At 36.6% G+C, this 16,273-nt stretch overlaps 3 protein-coding genes across 3 annotated transcripts; 2 read left to right on the forward strand and 1 right to left on the reverse strand.

Moving 5' to 3' along the window:
* Positions 1–1,106: 1,106 nt before the first annotated feature.
* On the forward strand, positions 1,107–4,846 carry LOC123539710 (uncharacterized). Its single transcript, XM_053546588.1, has 3 exons — positions 1,107–1,330; positions 2,056–2,182; positions 4,138–4,846. Exons 1-3 carry the CDS (start codon positions 1,240–1,242, stop codon positions 4,346–4,348), a joined length of 429 nt encoding a protein of 142 aa, XP_053402563.1. The 5' UTR covers positions 1,107–1,239; the 3' UTR covers positions 4,349–4,846.
* LOC128546217 (insoluble matrix shell protein 1-like) lies at positions 4,456–8,339 on the forward strand. The gene is made up of 3 exons (XM_053544904.1): positions 4,456–4,476; positions 4,758–4,977; positions 7,810–8,339. The coding sequence occupies exons 1-3, from the start codon at positions 4,456–4,458 to the stop codon at positions 8,139–8,141; spliced, it is 573 nt and encodes a 190-aa protein (XP_053400879.1). The 3' UTR covers positions 8,142–8,339.
* A 64-nt stretch (positions 8,340–8,403) lies between these two features.
* Positions 8,404–16,204, reverse strand: LOC123539699 (steroid 17-alpha-hydroxylase/17,20 lyase-like). Its single transcript, XM_053546581.1, has 8 exons — positions 15,838–16,204; positions 15,339–15,408; positions 14,196–14,583; positions 13,075–13,213; positions 11,712–11,880; positions 10,818–10,919; positions 9,718–9,897; positions 8,404–8,756 (listed from the first exon to the last, which is right to left on the reverse strand). The coding sequence occupies exons 2-8, from the start codon at positions 15,399–15,401 to the stop codon at positions 8,436–8,438; spliced, it is 1,362 nt and encodes a 453-aa protein (XP_053402556.1). The 5' UTR covers positions 15,402–15,408; positions 15,838–16,204; the 3' UTR covers positions 8,404–8,435.
* Between the last annotated feature and the right edge of the window lie 69 nt (positions 16,205–16,273).

Here is a 16,273-nt window from a genome sequence, read left to right on the forward strand (position 1 = left end):
ATAATTTGGCCAAAATAAAGGTCAGAGTTATGGGACTTGGTGCTATCAACTAGTTTTATAACCCCGAAGACACATGTGAAGTTTCAATTCAATATCTGCATTAGTTTTGGAGATAGTAACTTGCATGTAAAACTTTAACCAGAATTTTCTAAGTCCAAAAGGGGGCATAATTTGCTCAAAATACATGTTAGAGTTATGGAACTTGACCCAGTGAGGTTGGTAATTGACCTAGAAAAAGAATAAATAAGTTTCAAAGCTATATGCCTTTACATGATAGCTGTATGTACTTGCATGCAAAAACTTAACCAAGGTGTGACGCCGACGCCGACGCCGACGCCGACGCCGACGCCGACGCCGACGCCAGGGTGAGTAGAATAGCTAGACTATTCTTCGAATAGTCGAGCTAAAAACAGTGCCAAATATGAATTGCAAAAATCCGTTTTCATTACGAAACATATCGACGGTACCGAAACACCAGCCCGTAGATAAAGAGTATTTTTTCTGTTATAGCAAGGGCGAGTCATTAGCAAATAAGGTCTTTATGCATAGCTTTAAATCTTGCTTTCTGTCAAACAGAGCTTTAAATTGTTTACTTTGGTTATATGGCTTAATGCTGTTACCGGGTTTTTGATCTTACTAAACTGTATGCAAATCTTGTTTTGGCAATCGCAGAAATTTCGCTTTGTTATGTTAATGATGTTGATATGACCGGCTACAATACGTTACCTTTTCAAGTTGCCAGTGACCAGCAAATGCCGAGTCTAAACCCCGTATGCGGATTCCTTTTTTAAGAGCGAAAAAACGTTAAATAAAAAAAAAAAGTAAAACACGAGAGTTTCGCCTACATTGGCTGTATTGAAATGGCGCGATCGTCTACTGGGACGATGTCTAAACAGAATGAGTGAAAAAGATATGATTTATAAGAAAAATACATTTTCCCGCCCAACTGCAGTTACGGGGTTTTTAGACAGCGCCGATATGTGCAAACGTGTGTACCTTCTGAATCACACCTGTATCATAGATTTATATGTAACACATTAAAACTTGAACGTAAAAAAAGGAAACAATATTGTGCGTAAACAAGGTGGTATGAGGAAACGGTAGTTACAACGTCATAAGCAATGTCCGCCATGTTTTACAAGTTTGAATCATTAATTGTGGAATGTTATTGACACGGCGGTACACGAAAAAAGCATTTATATAGTTAATGCATTCGTTCGTCAGTGACTTTCACATTCTATGTCTGTAGCGATTCACATTAATATGGAGTTGGCTTTTTTTGTTTTCCTGAATTTTCTCCACTTTGGAATTTGTGGATTCATAAATGAAGGTAATTTGTTCTCTGCTTTAATTTTTACTTCAGTCTATAACACTAATTTAGCCTTTAACCTGGCGAAAGATGTACGAACAAGCGCTAAACTTTCATTAAATTATGTGCTCGGTTAACAAAAGGAAGTTCCTATTTTTAAAGCAAGTCCGGACTAGAACATTTACGAACTCAAAATAGCATATTTTCCATACGTAAGCGCTATCTTTAAAATAGTGTTGTTTTAAGCGTTGTTTTGGGCAATCATTTAATGTGACATTTCTCCGGTTTTCTTGCTATAGTTTTAACCATTTTCTGCAAAAGTAACACATGATTTGAATGGCCGTAGACAAATAACGAAAATGTACAGGTCATCCGGAATTCGAACCTGCGACCTCCTGATTGAAAGTCGTGTTATCAACTTATTGAGCTAACAGGGGAGATGAAATGTAAGATTTAGGCCACCTGGAAGATTCTACAGATACTCTAAGAAGAGTAGTATTCAGGATTACGGACTGTTCGAAATAAAACCTGGTTCAGTCAGAACAGCCAAGTGATAAATATTTACGACAATGGCAAACTGGTCTTTTTTCCTATCCACTTTGGCCCTAATATTAATAGGAGTAATCACCAGAGCAGATCAGTGTACTAATTATTTCCATGTGTCAACAATTAGAAAATTTTTCCAGAATTTCTAAAACATTGTTCTGGGCGGCGAAAGGAATATGGCCGTTTATTTACATCTGCAGGTTTTGCACAGTATGGCGTTGAACTTAGCGTGTTTTCCGGACGTTCCAGCCCGTCTTGGACTGTAGACAGGAACAACCCTCTCTATCCCCGGATAGCGGCTAGAATCAACAGGGCACGGTCAACAAGGTCAGCCATCTATATACAGATAAAATTCAGATACACGCATTCTGCATAAAATATACCTGGCGTTTCAGTAATGTCGTTCAGAAATTGTATAGGAAGATCTAGATAATTCGATTGCGTAGCGGTTTGATGTTTGACTCCTAACTATGTTTTCGTTCCTTATTTCAATGTAACATTATTTCATTTAACTTAGTTTACATTAAATTTTAGTTTAGTCTTCTTTTTCCTCTTTCCTAATAATACTTGGATACACTGGCGATAAGGAATATTTCTTTCAGATCTTAGATTTCTTAAGATTTGTTTCATATGTTCTGCAGTAGTTCACGTGTACATTAAGAATGCTTAAACATATCTAGTGTATTTCTTTCAATATATGAACATTCCAAAACCCATGCTGAACGTGGCATTACTCTCGCTACTAAGTTACGCAGATAAGGCATAAAAAAATAATATGTGACATTGCCAGACATAGGATTCGAACCCACAACCCCAATTTTGGCAGATAAACGCTTTACCGAAACAACACTGCTTGTTAGATATACTGTGCGCATTTTTTACTAGTTTTAATAAATGTAAACGTAATATCTCGATTCACGTTCGGGCAACGAAAATTAACTTAGTAAATACGCAAATCTAAGAAATACTTACGAGTGCCAGGTAAATACCTATGCACAATATTTAAAGAAACATGAGAAAACCAACATAGTGACTTTGCGACCAGCATGGATCCAGACCAGCCTGCGCATCCGCGCAGTCTGTTCAGGATCCATATTGTTCGCTTTCAAAGACTATTGCAGATAGAGAAACCGTTAGCGAACAGCATGGATCCTGACCAAATTGCGCGGATGCGCAGGCTGGTCTGGATCAATGCTGGTCGCAAAGCCACTATGTTGGTTTTTCTCAAGGTGCGGCTCATATTATGTTTAAATTTCATATTTGAACAATTATTACTACAGAATATCTAGGTAAACAAATATATAAACGTGTTTGTATGGATATGAACAGTAATGTCTGTTACATTTAAAATAACAGTATATATATAATACCACTACAGAAGAACACTTCTACTGAGGCCACTCATGTGGTCTTAATAGATGGGTGATCTTGTTATCAGATTTTTCTTTATGAATGCTATGGACCAATTTAAAATGCAAATTTATGTATGTAGCTTCTGACAGCATGTAGAAATTGAAACATGTTTGAAACGCTTGTTTTTATCATGTTGTTTTTGTTATTGTTGTTTTTGATTTGCTAAAATTATTTGTTCGTGTAAAACGTTATGTATGTTTTTCAAATGCGATGTCAGTACAACTTGTTTATGGCGATGTATAATTAATGTGTAACAAATTAAGAGGTGTTGTACGTAAAGGTCAAGACGTGACTGTTAGGTCTAGGTTTTTTTATCTAAATCACGTATAATTTGTGACGTCAAACAATTTCCTTGTCCAGATGAAATAGACGCAGTGTCTAAGTCGTTGTAAAATAAATAACATCAGTTCCGCGTATCAGACCTACGACCATAATTATTTTTCTACGCTTAATTTATTTAGACAGTGTATAAAATATACACTGCATTGTTCTGCAATCGAAACAAAAAAGTACCTGAACTAAAGCTATTCAAGATGAAAACTTCCACTAAACTTGCGGTTGACCGGCCAGCTAGGTCGTCCGCGTATGAAGAATAATCTCTAAATGGCCGAAAACAGGTCAAACTGGCCATATCTAACATATTATTTATATACTGGCGTTCTTAGCCTATCAAATATTACATGTACCGACTATTTCTTATCTCAATCCTTAAAACATGTCATTTTATTGCATGCCTTTAACTCAGAACTTTATCAACGAATACCATCAAACAGTAAGCTACTTTCAGCCTAACCACTTCTTTTTTTGTGGTCAGCCAAGGGCAAATAACTATGACATTGAGCCATTTGTCTAACCTTTATTACCTCCAGGATGAGCGAAAAGCTTGGATACAGTGGTTTCGTCGTAGAGATGAAAAATCCATTTGGACAGCGAGTGTTCAAGACAGTCGGTGCGGGTACAAATCCTCGACTAGAGTTGTTGTTACTTAATTCATCACCTTATCCAATCGAAAGATCTGTACGACGTCACGTGATTGACACAGTGAGAAGATCGGTAATGTATCGACGGAAATCAATTTGATTATCAAACTTTGCATGAAGGAGTTGACAATTATTAGATACAACGACTTAAATGGTGCCATATCGTTAAATATTCAAACGAAGTGGTTGACGTGGTTCGGGATCATCATGGTGCATGTTGATTTTTTTGTAGTTGTTTTTAAGATAAAATTGCCCAGAAATATGAAAGCCATTGATCATTATTTTGTTTTAAAGATAACTGTAACATTTTTAGGCAAATATATACCATTTTATTCTTCATATAGAACCAAAAATTGTACATAATGATGTTAGTTTAGACTAGGTACTAGTAATTATGTATACTTGTTTTTAGAAATTTTAAATACATGTATGTTAGTTTCATAAGGTCAATTTATACGGTGATTTTTAATAAAAGTTATATAATTTTTGATTGATTTATTGTTTATTAGAACTTTAAAGTATGTGTCCATTTTCCAAACGCCTTCCAGACTCCACCACAACCCTACATAAACCTGCAGGCCAGGTTCCCAGACAGACCTAGTTTCCGAGTCCGCAGTTGCCGAATTCCGAGGTTCGATCCTGAAAATTGGAATGCCCCACCAACTATCCGCCGAAACAATTGTTATAACTATGCTACACAGAGACAGACAAATAGCTTTGCTCAACCAGGTCAGTATGTGTTCACCTTACATCACACTCGCGTTCATATATGTTAGCTATAACGCAAGTGGAATGATTCTCATAGCCAGATCAGTACGTGTTAGCTGTAACGTCATATAAATTGTTTTCCTAGTCAGATCAGTATGCATTAGCAGTAACATCAGTGAAATAATTTACCTAACCAAGCCATAATATGTGGGTGTTGTTCACGTAGTTAGATCAGTGGAACGTGTTAGCTAGAGATCAGTAGCGTCGATATCAGTATTTTAAGTATAGCGTCCACATGTGGATTATCAAGACATATCAATATAAGTGTAGCGTCTATAGAATGGTTTATCTAGACTTATCAGTGTATGTAAGTATAGCGTCTACAGAATGGATTACCTACACGTATCAGTGCAAGTTTAGCATAGAATGCCTTGACTACACATATAAGCGTAACTATGTTAGTATAACGTCCACAGAGTGGATTACCTTGACATATGAGTGTATGTAGGTATAGCGTCCATAGAGTGGATTTCCTAGACATATCAATAAATATAAGTATAGCTTCCACAGAGTAGATTACCTTGACATATCAGTGTACGTAAGTATAACGTCCACAGAGTGTATTACCTTGACATATCAGTGTATGTAAGTATAGCGTCCGTAGAGTAGATTACCTAGACATATCAATGGATGTAAGTTTAGCGCCCACAGAGAAGATTACCTTGACATATCAATGGACGTAAGTATAGTCTCTACAGTGTAGATTACCCTGACATATCGATGGATGTAAGTTTAGCGTCCACAGAGTAGATTACCTAGACATATCAATGGATGTAAGTTTAGCCTCCATACAGTAGATTACCTTGACATATCAATGGATGTAAGTATAGCTTCCACAGAGTAGATTACCTTGACATATCAGTTTATGTAAGTATAGCGTCCATATAGTGGATTACCTTGACATATCAATGGATGTAAGTATAGCTTCCACAGAGTAGATTACCTTGACCTATCAGTGTATGTAAGTATAGCGTCCATAGAGTAGATTACCTAGACATATCAATAAATGTAAGTATAGCGTTCACAGAGTAGATTACCTTGACATATCAGTGTATGTAAGTATAGCGTCCATAGAGTGGATTACCTAGACATATCAATGGATGTAAGTATAGCGTCCACAGAATAGATTACATTGACATATCAGTGTATGTAAGTATAGCGTCCATATAGTGGATTATCTAGACATATCAATAAATGTAAGTATAGCGTTCATAGAGTAGATTACCTTGACACATTAGTGGATGTAAGTATAGCTTCCACAGAGTAGATTACCTTGACATATCAGTGTACGTAAGTATAACGTCCACAGAGTATATTACCGTGACATATCAGTGTATATAAGTATAGCGTCCATAGAGTAGATTACCTAGACATATCAATGGATGTAAGTTTAGCGTCCACAGAGTAGATTACCTTGACATATCAATGGACGTAAGTGTAGTCTCTACTTTGTAGATTACCCTGACATATCATTGTATGTAAGTTTAGCGTCCATAGAGCGGATTACCTAGACATATCAATAAATGTAAGTATAGTGTCCACAAAGTAGATTACCTTGACATATCAATGGCTGTAAGTATAGAGTCCACAGAGTAGATTACCTTGACATATCAGTGTATGTAAATATAGCATCTATAGAGTGGATTACCGTTCACAACGTCCATTGCTTGGTTTACCTGAATTATCAGTTTGTATTGGTATAAAATCAATAAAGTAGTTTACTTGACATATCAGTATGTAGAAATATAACATCCACAAAGTAATTTACCTGACATACCATTATGTTTGCATAGTGACCATAGAGTGAGCTATAAAATCTTGAGTATGGTTTCCGCAACCAGACCTGATAGCGGGCTGTTACGAAAACAAAACAAAAAAATATTCGAGTTTAAATCTTACTTTAGTAGGATATTGATATAATTTTTCGTCTGTTTCAAAAATGAAAAGTAGGTCAATCATTTCTCCTCTGTGTATCTCAGATAGCCTCAAGATTGAGTGTTGCCACGTTAAAATGAGCCACCATGCGGTATGAAATGTCGTTGAGAAACAATTTTATAAGGCTAACGTAATGTCTAATCTTGCATACCGTATATTTCACGCACGGTTCAACTGCGGAACCGCTTCTTTTCATGAACAAATTTAGATTTAAAGAAAAGGCTTTACAAGTCATGTCACCATTCTGTCAGTTTGCCCTTCGAAGCACAATGTGAAAATTGGCTGAAGGAAAAATTAAGGTTTTTTTAAATTGGTCTAACAAAAAATCAATTTCAGGGCACCACTGAACTCTTTATATCATCTTTGCAAGCTTAAATTTGATTTTGTAGTGTTCAGCGTATAAGGAATCTGATGTCTGATTATAAAAATGAGCAAAATCTGACTCGAAGTCGTAATAAATGAAGTCGTTTTTATATAATTGTCGAATAGTCAATAAACACATTTTTTCACAAAAGATTCAGAATTCAAAGTCTTGGCCTTTGCCCTCGTACTATTGTCCATTTTAATCGACCTGGCGGGGCGGGGTTTCGCGACGGTCCACTGCATTATTGTGCAGGATATGTAGTATATTCGGCAACCTGATTTCTTATTCACTGGCCATCTACCTTACACTGTAACCACTGTAGCTCTACCTATTTTGCTCGTTTTTTGTGATTACCATTATTTGCATAAGCCAGAGATTAACTCTGCCCCGCCAGGTCAAATAAAACGCACTATAGTGTGACTAATCTCCGATAAACATTTATTACTACACCATTAAGAAACAACAAGTTAAATAATATTATAGTATATTTTTAGGCCGAGCGTCTGGTCGAGGTTTCTCCAGACCTATGACAGCCCGGAGTGTTCTCAGCGCCACATTTCGTGATGGTCTGATTCCACTGCCCTTCTTCAACCCAAGAATGTTCCCAGGAATATGTTACATAGCTTTGGCCATCTGGCCGGACACAGACTACCATTTCTACCGGCTCGACAGTAATATGCTTTGGTCCCATAAGCCTGGTAAAACCATGGCCAAGAATACGGACAATAGTGGTGATCTGATTGTTGACCCTAGACATGCCGACAGAGGACAATATACGATATTTGCAGGTTACCTTGGAAACCATCCCGGTGTTAGGGTTATTTAAGCCATCCTATGCACAATCATGCCGTTTATCAGTATTATTGTAATTCGACAGGGTTTTAATCTTACAAATATAAATTTACAGATTTGATTTACGTTTTTCTCTAAACTATTTTGATTAAAGTTTAAAATGAAATAAAAATAAAACATGAATAATTTGTCCGTTTACACAGCAGCTCGTATGACATAGAAATTAAATGTCTTACAACGGCACTGATCTCGGTATTGAGACAATGAATAAAAAGGAAATAAAGACAATCAAAAGATAAAATTTCCGAGTTATTTATTTAAATACAAATTATCTGACTTCAAACCGAAACAGCAAGTCTTTGTCTGGATGAACAACAGCGTGAGCCCAGTCTGTCACAAATCTGAGAGTTCGAGTCTCTGGAACCTTTGAAATATTGAATCTGTGAAGCATGACAGCTGTGGCAATTTTAAGCTCTAACCAGGCGAGGTGCTGGCCTATGCACACTCTCGAACCAGCCCCAAATGGTATGTACATTTTAGAGGATACCCGACTGGTGTTGTCCAGAAACCTAAACGGAATAAATTCTTTCGATTTTGACCACTGTCTCTGGGAGCGATGAATACCCCATGTGAACGCTTTTATGTCAGTCTGCAAAATATCAAATCATATTTTATTAATAAACTGGGGCTTCTGCAAATCAGATATTAAGCGTATCATAGATTTAGGCGCCCATTAACGAAAGGAGCAACACACTTCTGAGCTGAGTTGCTTTGCCTCATTACACATACTTGGCCCAACATTTACTGTCATTACTGAAAACTGAGAACCCGACAATGATGCAGCATTTCGTGGTGTGATTTTCAGCAGAATGGAAATAGTATATAAACAGCCGATGTGAATGATTCTGGTAGAAATGGTGTTGGCATACCAACCCCAAGGTCGCCGCTTCGGACCCTATTGCGGCTGCAACCAAGGCTCTAAATAAGGCACCGATAAAGTGCTTTTCTCAGAGGCGAAATTTACTTGGTTGCAGTCTCTATGCCTGTAAAGGACTTCCTTCCACAACAGCAGTCTTTAAGTGCTGTTTGACGGCCTTATAATGTCTCTCCGTGCTTGGACTCAATTTATTTTACATCTCTGACCCTTTTAGATCATGAGGTCTATTCAGTGTGTTTTCATAATAGAATTCAGCACAGCAATTTGGCACGTTTAAACAGACTTCATCAAACCGAGTCTGCTATTACTTTGCTCGGTTGCGTTCTATGCTTCCAAAGGATCTTCGGACATATTTCATTAGGGGTGATTCAAATAACCGTCATTATTACAAATCAAATTACTTGTATTCATTTTAGGTATTGTACCCTTAATAATATTCGGCAATTTCCGTGAGATTACATATTCTATGTATCTTACTTCGGCATTCTTCGGCGGTCACAAGCATTTTTCGTACCTGTCGGAAAATGCCGATATCGCATACGGATAATATGTTATCAAACGGAAATTGCTGATTATCGTAATCGGTCCACTACCTTAAATATCCCAGGGTACATTTTACTCATTTAAGAATGCCTAGAGTGAGCATCTACATATAAAATACAGATATACATACGTTTGCTTCGAATGTAAAATCTCCCACATTGACCTCTTCAAGCGTCTGTCTGCTGATGAAAGGAGCTATCGGGTACACACGTAAAACTTCTTTCAGGACGGCTTCAAGTTTTGGAAGTGCAAGCGAAGGATCTTTATACAGAGCGTCGATATTTTCGTCAACCTCTTCTCGCAGTTCTTCCTACAACAGTTTAGAAGTATTTACGATAACACTGTTAAGCTCATACTTATCACTGACAATGAAAATGTATCAAGCGATTTGATTTCAATTTTTAATAAAAGATACAAAGACTTTGAGTGTTGACATAGCGGAGATCACAGCGTTACGTTAGATTGTCACATCCTCTTGTGACAATGACAATGACAATTTTTCTATTTGACAATTACCCATATCAACACAAATACAGCTGATATAATAATATGAATAAAACACTGGTACCCAACAACGGTTAAAATATAGTATTACAAATAGACCACTTCTATCAATTCTAACTAGAGTCAAGATTGGTATAAAATGGAATATACTAAAGGACATTATACGAGTATGATATAATTGTGATGTCAACTTGGCATGACTTGTACCAAAAGTCGCCCGCAATGTCTATATATAATAATATATGAGCCGCGCCGTGAGAAAACCAACATAGTGGCTTTGCGACCAGCATGGATTTAGACCAGCCTGCGCATCCGCGCAGTCTGGTCAGCATCCGTGCTGTTCGCTAACGGTTTCTCTAACTGCAATTGGCTTTGAAAGTGAAAGCATGGATCCTGACCAGACTGCGCGATGTCTGGATCCATGCTGGACGCAAAGCCACTATGTTGGTTTTCTCATGGCGCGGCTCAATTATAACTTATAAAACAATATAACCCTATGGGGCATACCGAAAAATTCAAGACAGTTATGCAGTATATTGTGTGGTGCGGATAACAGTTACTGCATTCTCAAGAAATGGCTGATGTTTTCAGTCATTTTCAGTTTGAGTTCATTCAAGTTCATGCGGTAACCGACACAATTCAATTCAACATCAAACGTTATTCATATCTCAATGAAAACTCAATTACCGCATTTCTCTCCTTGATATTTGCCATATAATTTATTACCTGTACATCTGTATAGGTGGTTAGCAGGTAAACCAGCACTGGTATTGTAGCAGCTGTAGTTTCAGAACCCGCCATTAGGAACAATTTCATATTGTCTCGAGCCTATGGTTAAAAACAATATCAATATATATAAAGGTATTTAGGTCAAATATTTGAGAAAAGTCTCAAATCTCTAATTAACAGTTTTCCTTATTTATACAAAGACTATATTTCAATTATATACCATTCTATGTATCTCAATTGGTGGTAGCGTAAACATTCTTGACTAAAAATATTTTAAGGCTAAAATGCATTCATCCTAGGAACATTTTACTCCTGAAAATACCGAACTTTTTTACATGAACATGCAAAAACCGGAGCTGAATTGCAATGGAAGTGTTATTGCTCAAAATTGCTGAACTTTACAATGAAAGAAAAAAGCACTGCCAAAAGGAATTGTTGATTATAAGTTCGAAAAGAATCGATATATTTTGAAAAACTAAAGGTTCTTACTACCACAATCTGTTTTTGCTTTTTGTACTTTTTATGTTTGCTTGTTGTTGTTTGTTTTTTCTTTTGTTTTTTGTTTTATTTTTTACGAAATCTGTGATTGCTTGTTTCTTCACATAATATGAAAGAGATGCGAGCTGCAATGTAATCTAAGTCTACAAATTCGGCATTATAACCTACACGTAGACAAGGTTCACAGACTCCAGATTAAACGATTACATTCCGACCCGTCGTAACATTATTTTAGATAAATGAGTATAACCAGCGGCATTCTGCAAATCAGCAAACTGGCTTCCTTATGTCAAAGATGTTGTGAAATACTTATTCATAAAAAGCACCGGAAATCTACATGGGATGTTCATGTATTTGATATTGATTTTGGAATACAATGAATACTATACTGACCAAGTCAAAACCACACGCCTCGTGCAGTTTAACCACTAATCGTTTCTCTTCGTGACGATCTTCTATTTTCAGAGCGTCTGCTAGGATTTTTGTTGTGAGCTTTTCAAATGTGTCGTTTGCTTCTTTGAACTCCTTACTGTCAGCAGTTATCTCCCCTAACGCGTAGCATCTGTAATAGTAGTTTAACCTCTTTAAAACGACACCTGTATAGAGCAGATATCTCCCTTACAGGGGCAGTAAATTTTCAAAAATAGGCTAATTTGTTTATAAATCAACCTCACCAGAAGAAAAAAACATCTGTAAAGCAGACATTTTGTTTATAGATCAACCACTCCTTAATAATAACCTCTGTTAAACGAACACGTTTTCCGCGCAAAGCTCCTCTACAGGGTTTGCATTGTACATACATATTTTGTACTTTTATATAAAAATAAAACAAGCTGCTCATTCAAATAGAAACACAAAATCATATGACACAAATGAATTAGAAAAAAAAATCGAAAGGATCCGTCTCTACAAAGGCAATAGAAATCACATTAAAAAAAGATAATATTGTGTAACGGGCAACAGTTGACAATAGCTGCGGCAAACTATATCCAGTTTTAACTGAAACAGTCAAGCGTGCGAAGCGAACGGGAAAAAAAACTTTTTTAGTAAGACCTGCCATTCTTTCATAAAGAAAATACCCGGAGTAACTGAAAATGGAAAACCGATTGACTAAAAGGCATGAAAATAAAAATGTTAAGAGAAGGTCATGCTCAGGAGTCAGAATGCGTGATTTTAAGTCTTAACCTCGTGTGTGTAAAAATGATATGAGCCGTGCCATGAGAAAACCAACATAGTGGCTTTGTGACCAGCATGGATCCAGACCAGTCTGCGCATCCGCGCAGTCTGGTCAGGATCCATGCTGTTCACTAAAGGTTTCTCTAATTGCAGTAGGCTATAAAAGCGAACAGCATGGATCCTGACCAGACTGCGCGGATGCGTAGGCTGGTCTGGATCCATGCTGGTCGCAAAGCCACTATGTTCGTTTTCCCATGGCGCGGCTCATATGTACTTAAAGATGCACTACGCACAAATTAATGTCATAAACAGAAATATGTACGACAATCATTTTTCACTTCCTATAAATTACCATAACCTCAGATCATGAGGATCTCGAGGTCATAATACTGGATATAAAGTGTTAAAAAATCATGAGAAATCTTAGTTATCACACCGGAAAGTACTGAACCAGCTGTCTCCATGCTGTAACCACTACATTTTCGTTTCCAGTACTGGCAGTAGTTTTAAAACTTACGAATTTAATTGTCTAACAGATTAGCTTTAGTAGGCCTTAAACATAAAGCTGGTTATACCTTACCTGTGTAATATTGTCATCAGACATTTCAGTAGTAGTTTTTGTTGTCCCTCCAGTGCGTGCATGTCTAACTGCAACAACATATGTCCCACAACATCCATAGCCATCCGTAATGACCAGTCCGTGACATTCACAAGCTGACCTGTTCAAATTCATTTATAGTCCATTTTAATCAACCTGGCGGGGCGGGGTTTCGCGACTGTTCACTGCATTATTGTGCAGGATATGTAGTATATATTCGGCGACCTGATTTCTTATTCACTGGCCATCTACCTTACACTGTAACCACTGTAGCTCTACATATTTTGCTCGTTTCTTAGATTACCATTATTTGCATAAGCCAGAGAATAAATCCGCCCCGCCAGGTCAAATAAAACGCATTTATAGTTCTTCTTAACTAGAAATCTTCTTAACTACAAAAAAATTCAAAACAAATCTTACACTGCAAGAACTGAAATAAATGCGTAAGTTAACCACACAAATAATCTAGAAACATACTTAATAGATATGTAATTCATTAAATTTATTAAATGATAATGGTTGATGAATTTTACGTGTTTTCTTTATTCAAAGTTTAAGCAGAATAAATATGATCAAGAAAATGAAAATATTATACGAAAAAAAATGTAAACAGAAGAACAGCTTTTCAAAAAGCAATAATTTTACTAGCCTGGCTCCCTGGCTGCATGGTTATTTTTTATATATACTATATGAATACTGCAAGCAAAATAAGTAAAATCTTAAGCCTCTAAAATAGCACATCTATCTTCGGAGCCAGGGGCAATAAAAATGTCAATGCAGAAACAACCTGCCTGAGTTACTTCCCTCTTAATGAATAAACTTATATATATGTAAATAAGAACAAACATAGGGACGGGAGCCAGTCAATAATTTTACTAGCTGATGGCCGTTCACGCTACTTTAAAACCTTAAATGAAACCATTTTGTGACCGCATTGATTTACTTATCTGGTGCCAAAAAGACTTGGTACTACAATCCAACTCATCTAAGTTCAGTGTCGAAACAAATTAGTGCCAAAATGACTAGACCTCTTTAAATTACATTTAGATGGTAAAACAACTACATAACCACAATAGTTTAAGCCTATAATACAACATGCTTACCTGCATTAGCTTCGTCTGCTATATTATCACAGAACTTCTCCACATCTTTGATTATCAAATTTCCTTTCTCTTCAAGAACAGATTTTCTGAAGATAGTCGCTATCGCCCGTCTGACTTCCGGACTCCGATTTGTTGAACCCAGTATCGTATCTTTAAGTGGAGAGTTTTCTAAATAATCATGCGCTCCTTTCTCCAGTTTGTTAATCACAGTTTGTGTTAATTTCTGATCGAAAATGTATATTTTGTTATCAAAGCGGAATAAACCAAAATCTTCGTAGAAATCTGTCAGAAATTCAAGTTTTAACAGATTGTCGTCTCCAAATACAGACTCCAGTAATTTGTTTAAGATAAATCCCGCCTCTGGAATTGTTCCTTTCCTATGTGGCAACTACAATATATATATATATATAAAGAAAACATTCGATTTAAATTGTACATGGATTCCAACAATCATCTCCCATTTTGAGCCTGACCGTAGATGTTCATATGCAACATTGAAAAAAAGAACTTTTCTATTCATGTAATTATGAATATTCTAATTGTACTGCTGATTTATGTTTCTAACAGATGAAATAAAAGCGCTATGGAACTTTAAATAGATACTGTGAAATCATTAATATTCGTGGGGGGATTAATTTTCGTGGATTTCGTGGTGGAGTCAATCCACGAAATTTAATCCCAACGAACAACTTAAATTCCCATTCATTTATGTTCGAAACTTTGAAATCCACGAATTCATATCCCCACGAAATTACCGTTTTGACCAAAACCACGAAATTTAATGCCCGTGAAATTTAATGATTTCACAGTATATGAGGAAATAAAAAAGGCTAGGATAGTCTTATTCTTATTCGTTGGTATATACTGCATTATTTTCTTGATAACCCAGCACAAAAGTATTATGACCCCTTTTCATGATATTTTTGTCGTTTTAATCATACATTATCAAAGCCCCATCCATCACGCACGCAGCGAACTCCAAAGCTGGAACTTACGCTAATGTATGTTTTTTTTATATCTCTTTATACACGGGTCTTGTAATGTTTGTTCATGACTTTTGCGAAGGTTTGCTTCTGCAACAGTGTGCTCATAACATGATTAGGCCCCTAATAATGTGCATAAAAATGTGCATGTATACCATACCAGACGTTGTAGAAAACTGAGAACTGCGAGGATGCATCTCGCCAGTGCGCCTACTAAAGACATTTCTCACCTGAAAATGAAAACAAATAACACCGAGACTGAAAACTAAGATCAAATCACATCTTGAAATCATACAGTACACACAGGGCAAATCGACTGTAAAGAGTTATTATAAACGGGAAAAAAAGATCTCGTGAACTGTTTTTCATATGCGGAAAGATCAATGTATCAACATTAATGCAATATATGTATCAACATTAATGCAATATAAGTCTGTCAAATATAAAGGTGCTAAACGTCTGTGACTACTAAAGGTCGGTGACTTTCATGGTGTTGAATCATATTACGGTGCACCGACCTGAGGTTACTTAGTGTAAACAGTTAGTACACGGTCATTAGCGGTAGCTCGTCTGATGGTGCGTAATAATCGCCCCAGTCATGCAGTGTAAATGAAATAGGTTACAACGACATAATAATTTGCACAAAAATGCGTTCTTACCGGTGCTACGTGAATCCTGATGTAACGTGTGTATTACAACATTGTTCTTGAAAGACTGGAATTTGGGCACATTATGATCCAGATCTGTAGGAATTCGAGAATTTGAACTTTCAGAAAGTGTTTGAATATTTCACAGCTTTGAATGACTTTTAACAGTATGTTTACTTCCCATGCCTAAGTTATGCAAAGGTCAAAAAGTTCATTGCAGTTTGCAGTTGTCATATCAGGTATATTTAGACACAACTGACCTAGGTACACAAACTTTATCTGGAGACGCCGAGGTCTACCTGTCTTACACACAATATTGTTATCAGTGCCATAATAATATGTAATATCCAAACTTTATCTTGGATTTTGAATATCCGCTTACAGCCGAATCTTCAGATATATTTAAAAGTGTCAAATTAGTGGCCTGAAATCTATTTTGAAAATGACT

This window comes from Mercenaria mercenaria, chromosome 1 (assembly GCF_021730395.1).
Source record: "Mercenaria mercenaria strain notata chromosome 1, MADL_Memer_1, whole genome shotgun sequence".
In the NCBI taxonomy this organism is placed as follows: Eukaryota; Metazoa; Mollusca; class Bivalvia; order Venerida; family Veneridae; genus Mercenaria; species Mercenaria mercenaria.

What these genes read in the sequence shown, in the direction of transcription:
- LOC123539710 (XM_053546588.1), top strand. Translation starts at nt 1,240, where the DNA reads ATGTCTGTAGCGATTCACATTAATATGGAGTTGGCTTTTTTTGTTTTC. An exon ending in TTGTGGATTCATAAATGAAG is followed by an intron (nt 1,331 to 2,055) that starts GTAATTTGTTCT and finishes TTACATCTGCAG; the next exon opens with GTTTTGCACAGTATGGCGTT. An exon ending in AACAGGGCACGGTCAACAAG is followed by an intron (nt 2,183 to 4,137) that starts GTCAGCCATCTA and finishes TATTACCTCCAG; the next exon opens with GATGAGCGAAAAGCTTGGAT.
- LOC128546217 (XM_053544904.1), top strand. Translation starts at nt 4,456, where the DNA reads ATGGTGCATGTTGATTTTTTT. An exon ending in TGGTGCATGTTGATTTTTTT is followed by an intron (nt 4,477 to 4,757) that starts GTAGTTGTTTTT and finishes ATTGTTTATTAG; the next exon opens with AACTTTAAAGTATGTGTCCA. An exon ending in AAATAGCTTTGCTCAACCAG is followed by an intron (nt 4,978 to 7,809) that starts GTCAGTATGTGT and finishes GTATATTTTTAG; the next exon opens with GCCGAGCGTCTGGTCGAGGT.
- LOC123539699 (XM_053546581.1), bottom strand. Translation starts at nt 15,401, where the DNA reads ATGTCTTTAGTAGGCGCACTGGCGAGATGCATCCTCGCAGTTCTCAGT. An exon ending in AGCAGACGAAGCTAATGCAG is followed by an intron (nt 13,214 to 14,195) that starts GTAAGCATGTTG and finishes GAATTTGAACAG; the next exon opens with GTCAGCTTGTGAATGTCACG. An exon ending in ATTTTACATTCGAAGCAAAC is followed by an intron (nt 8,757 to 9,717) that starts GTATGTATATCT and finishes GATATTTTGCAG; the next exon opens with ACTGACATAAAAGCGTTCAC.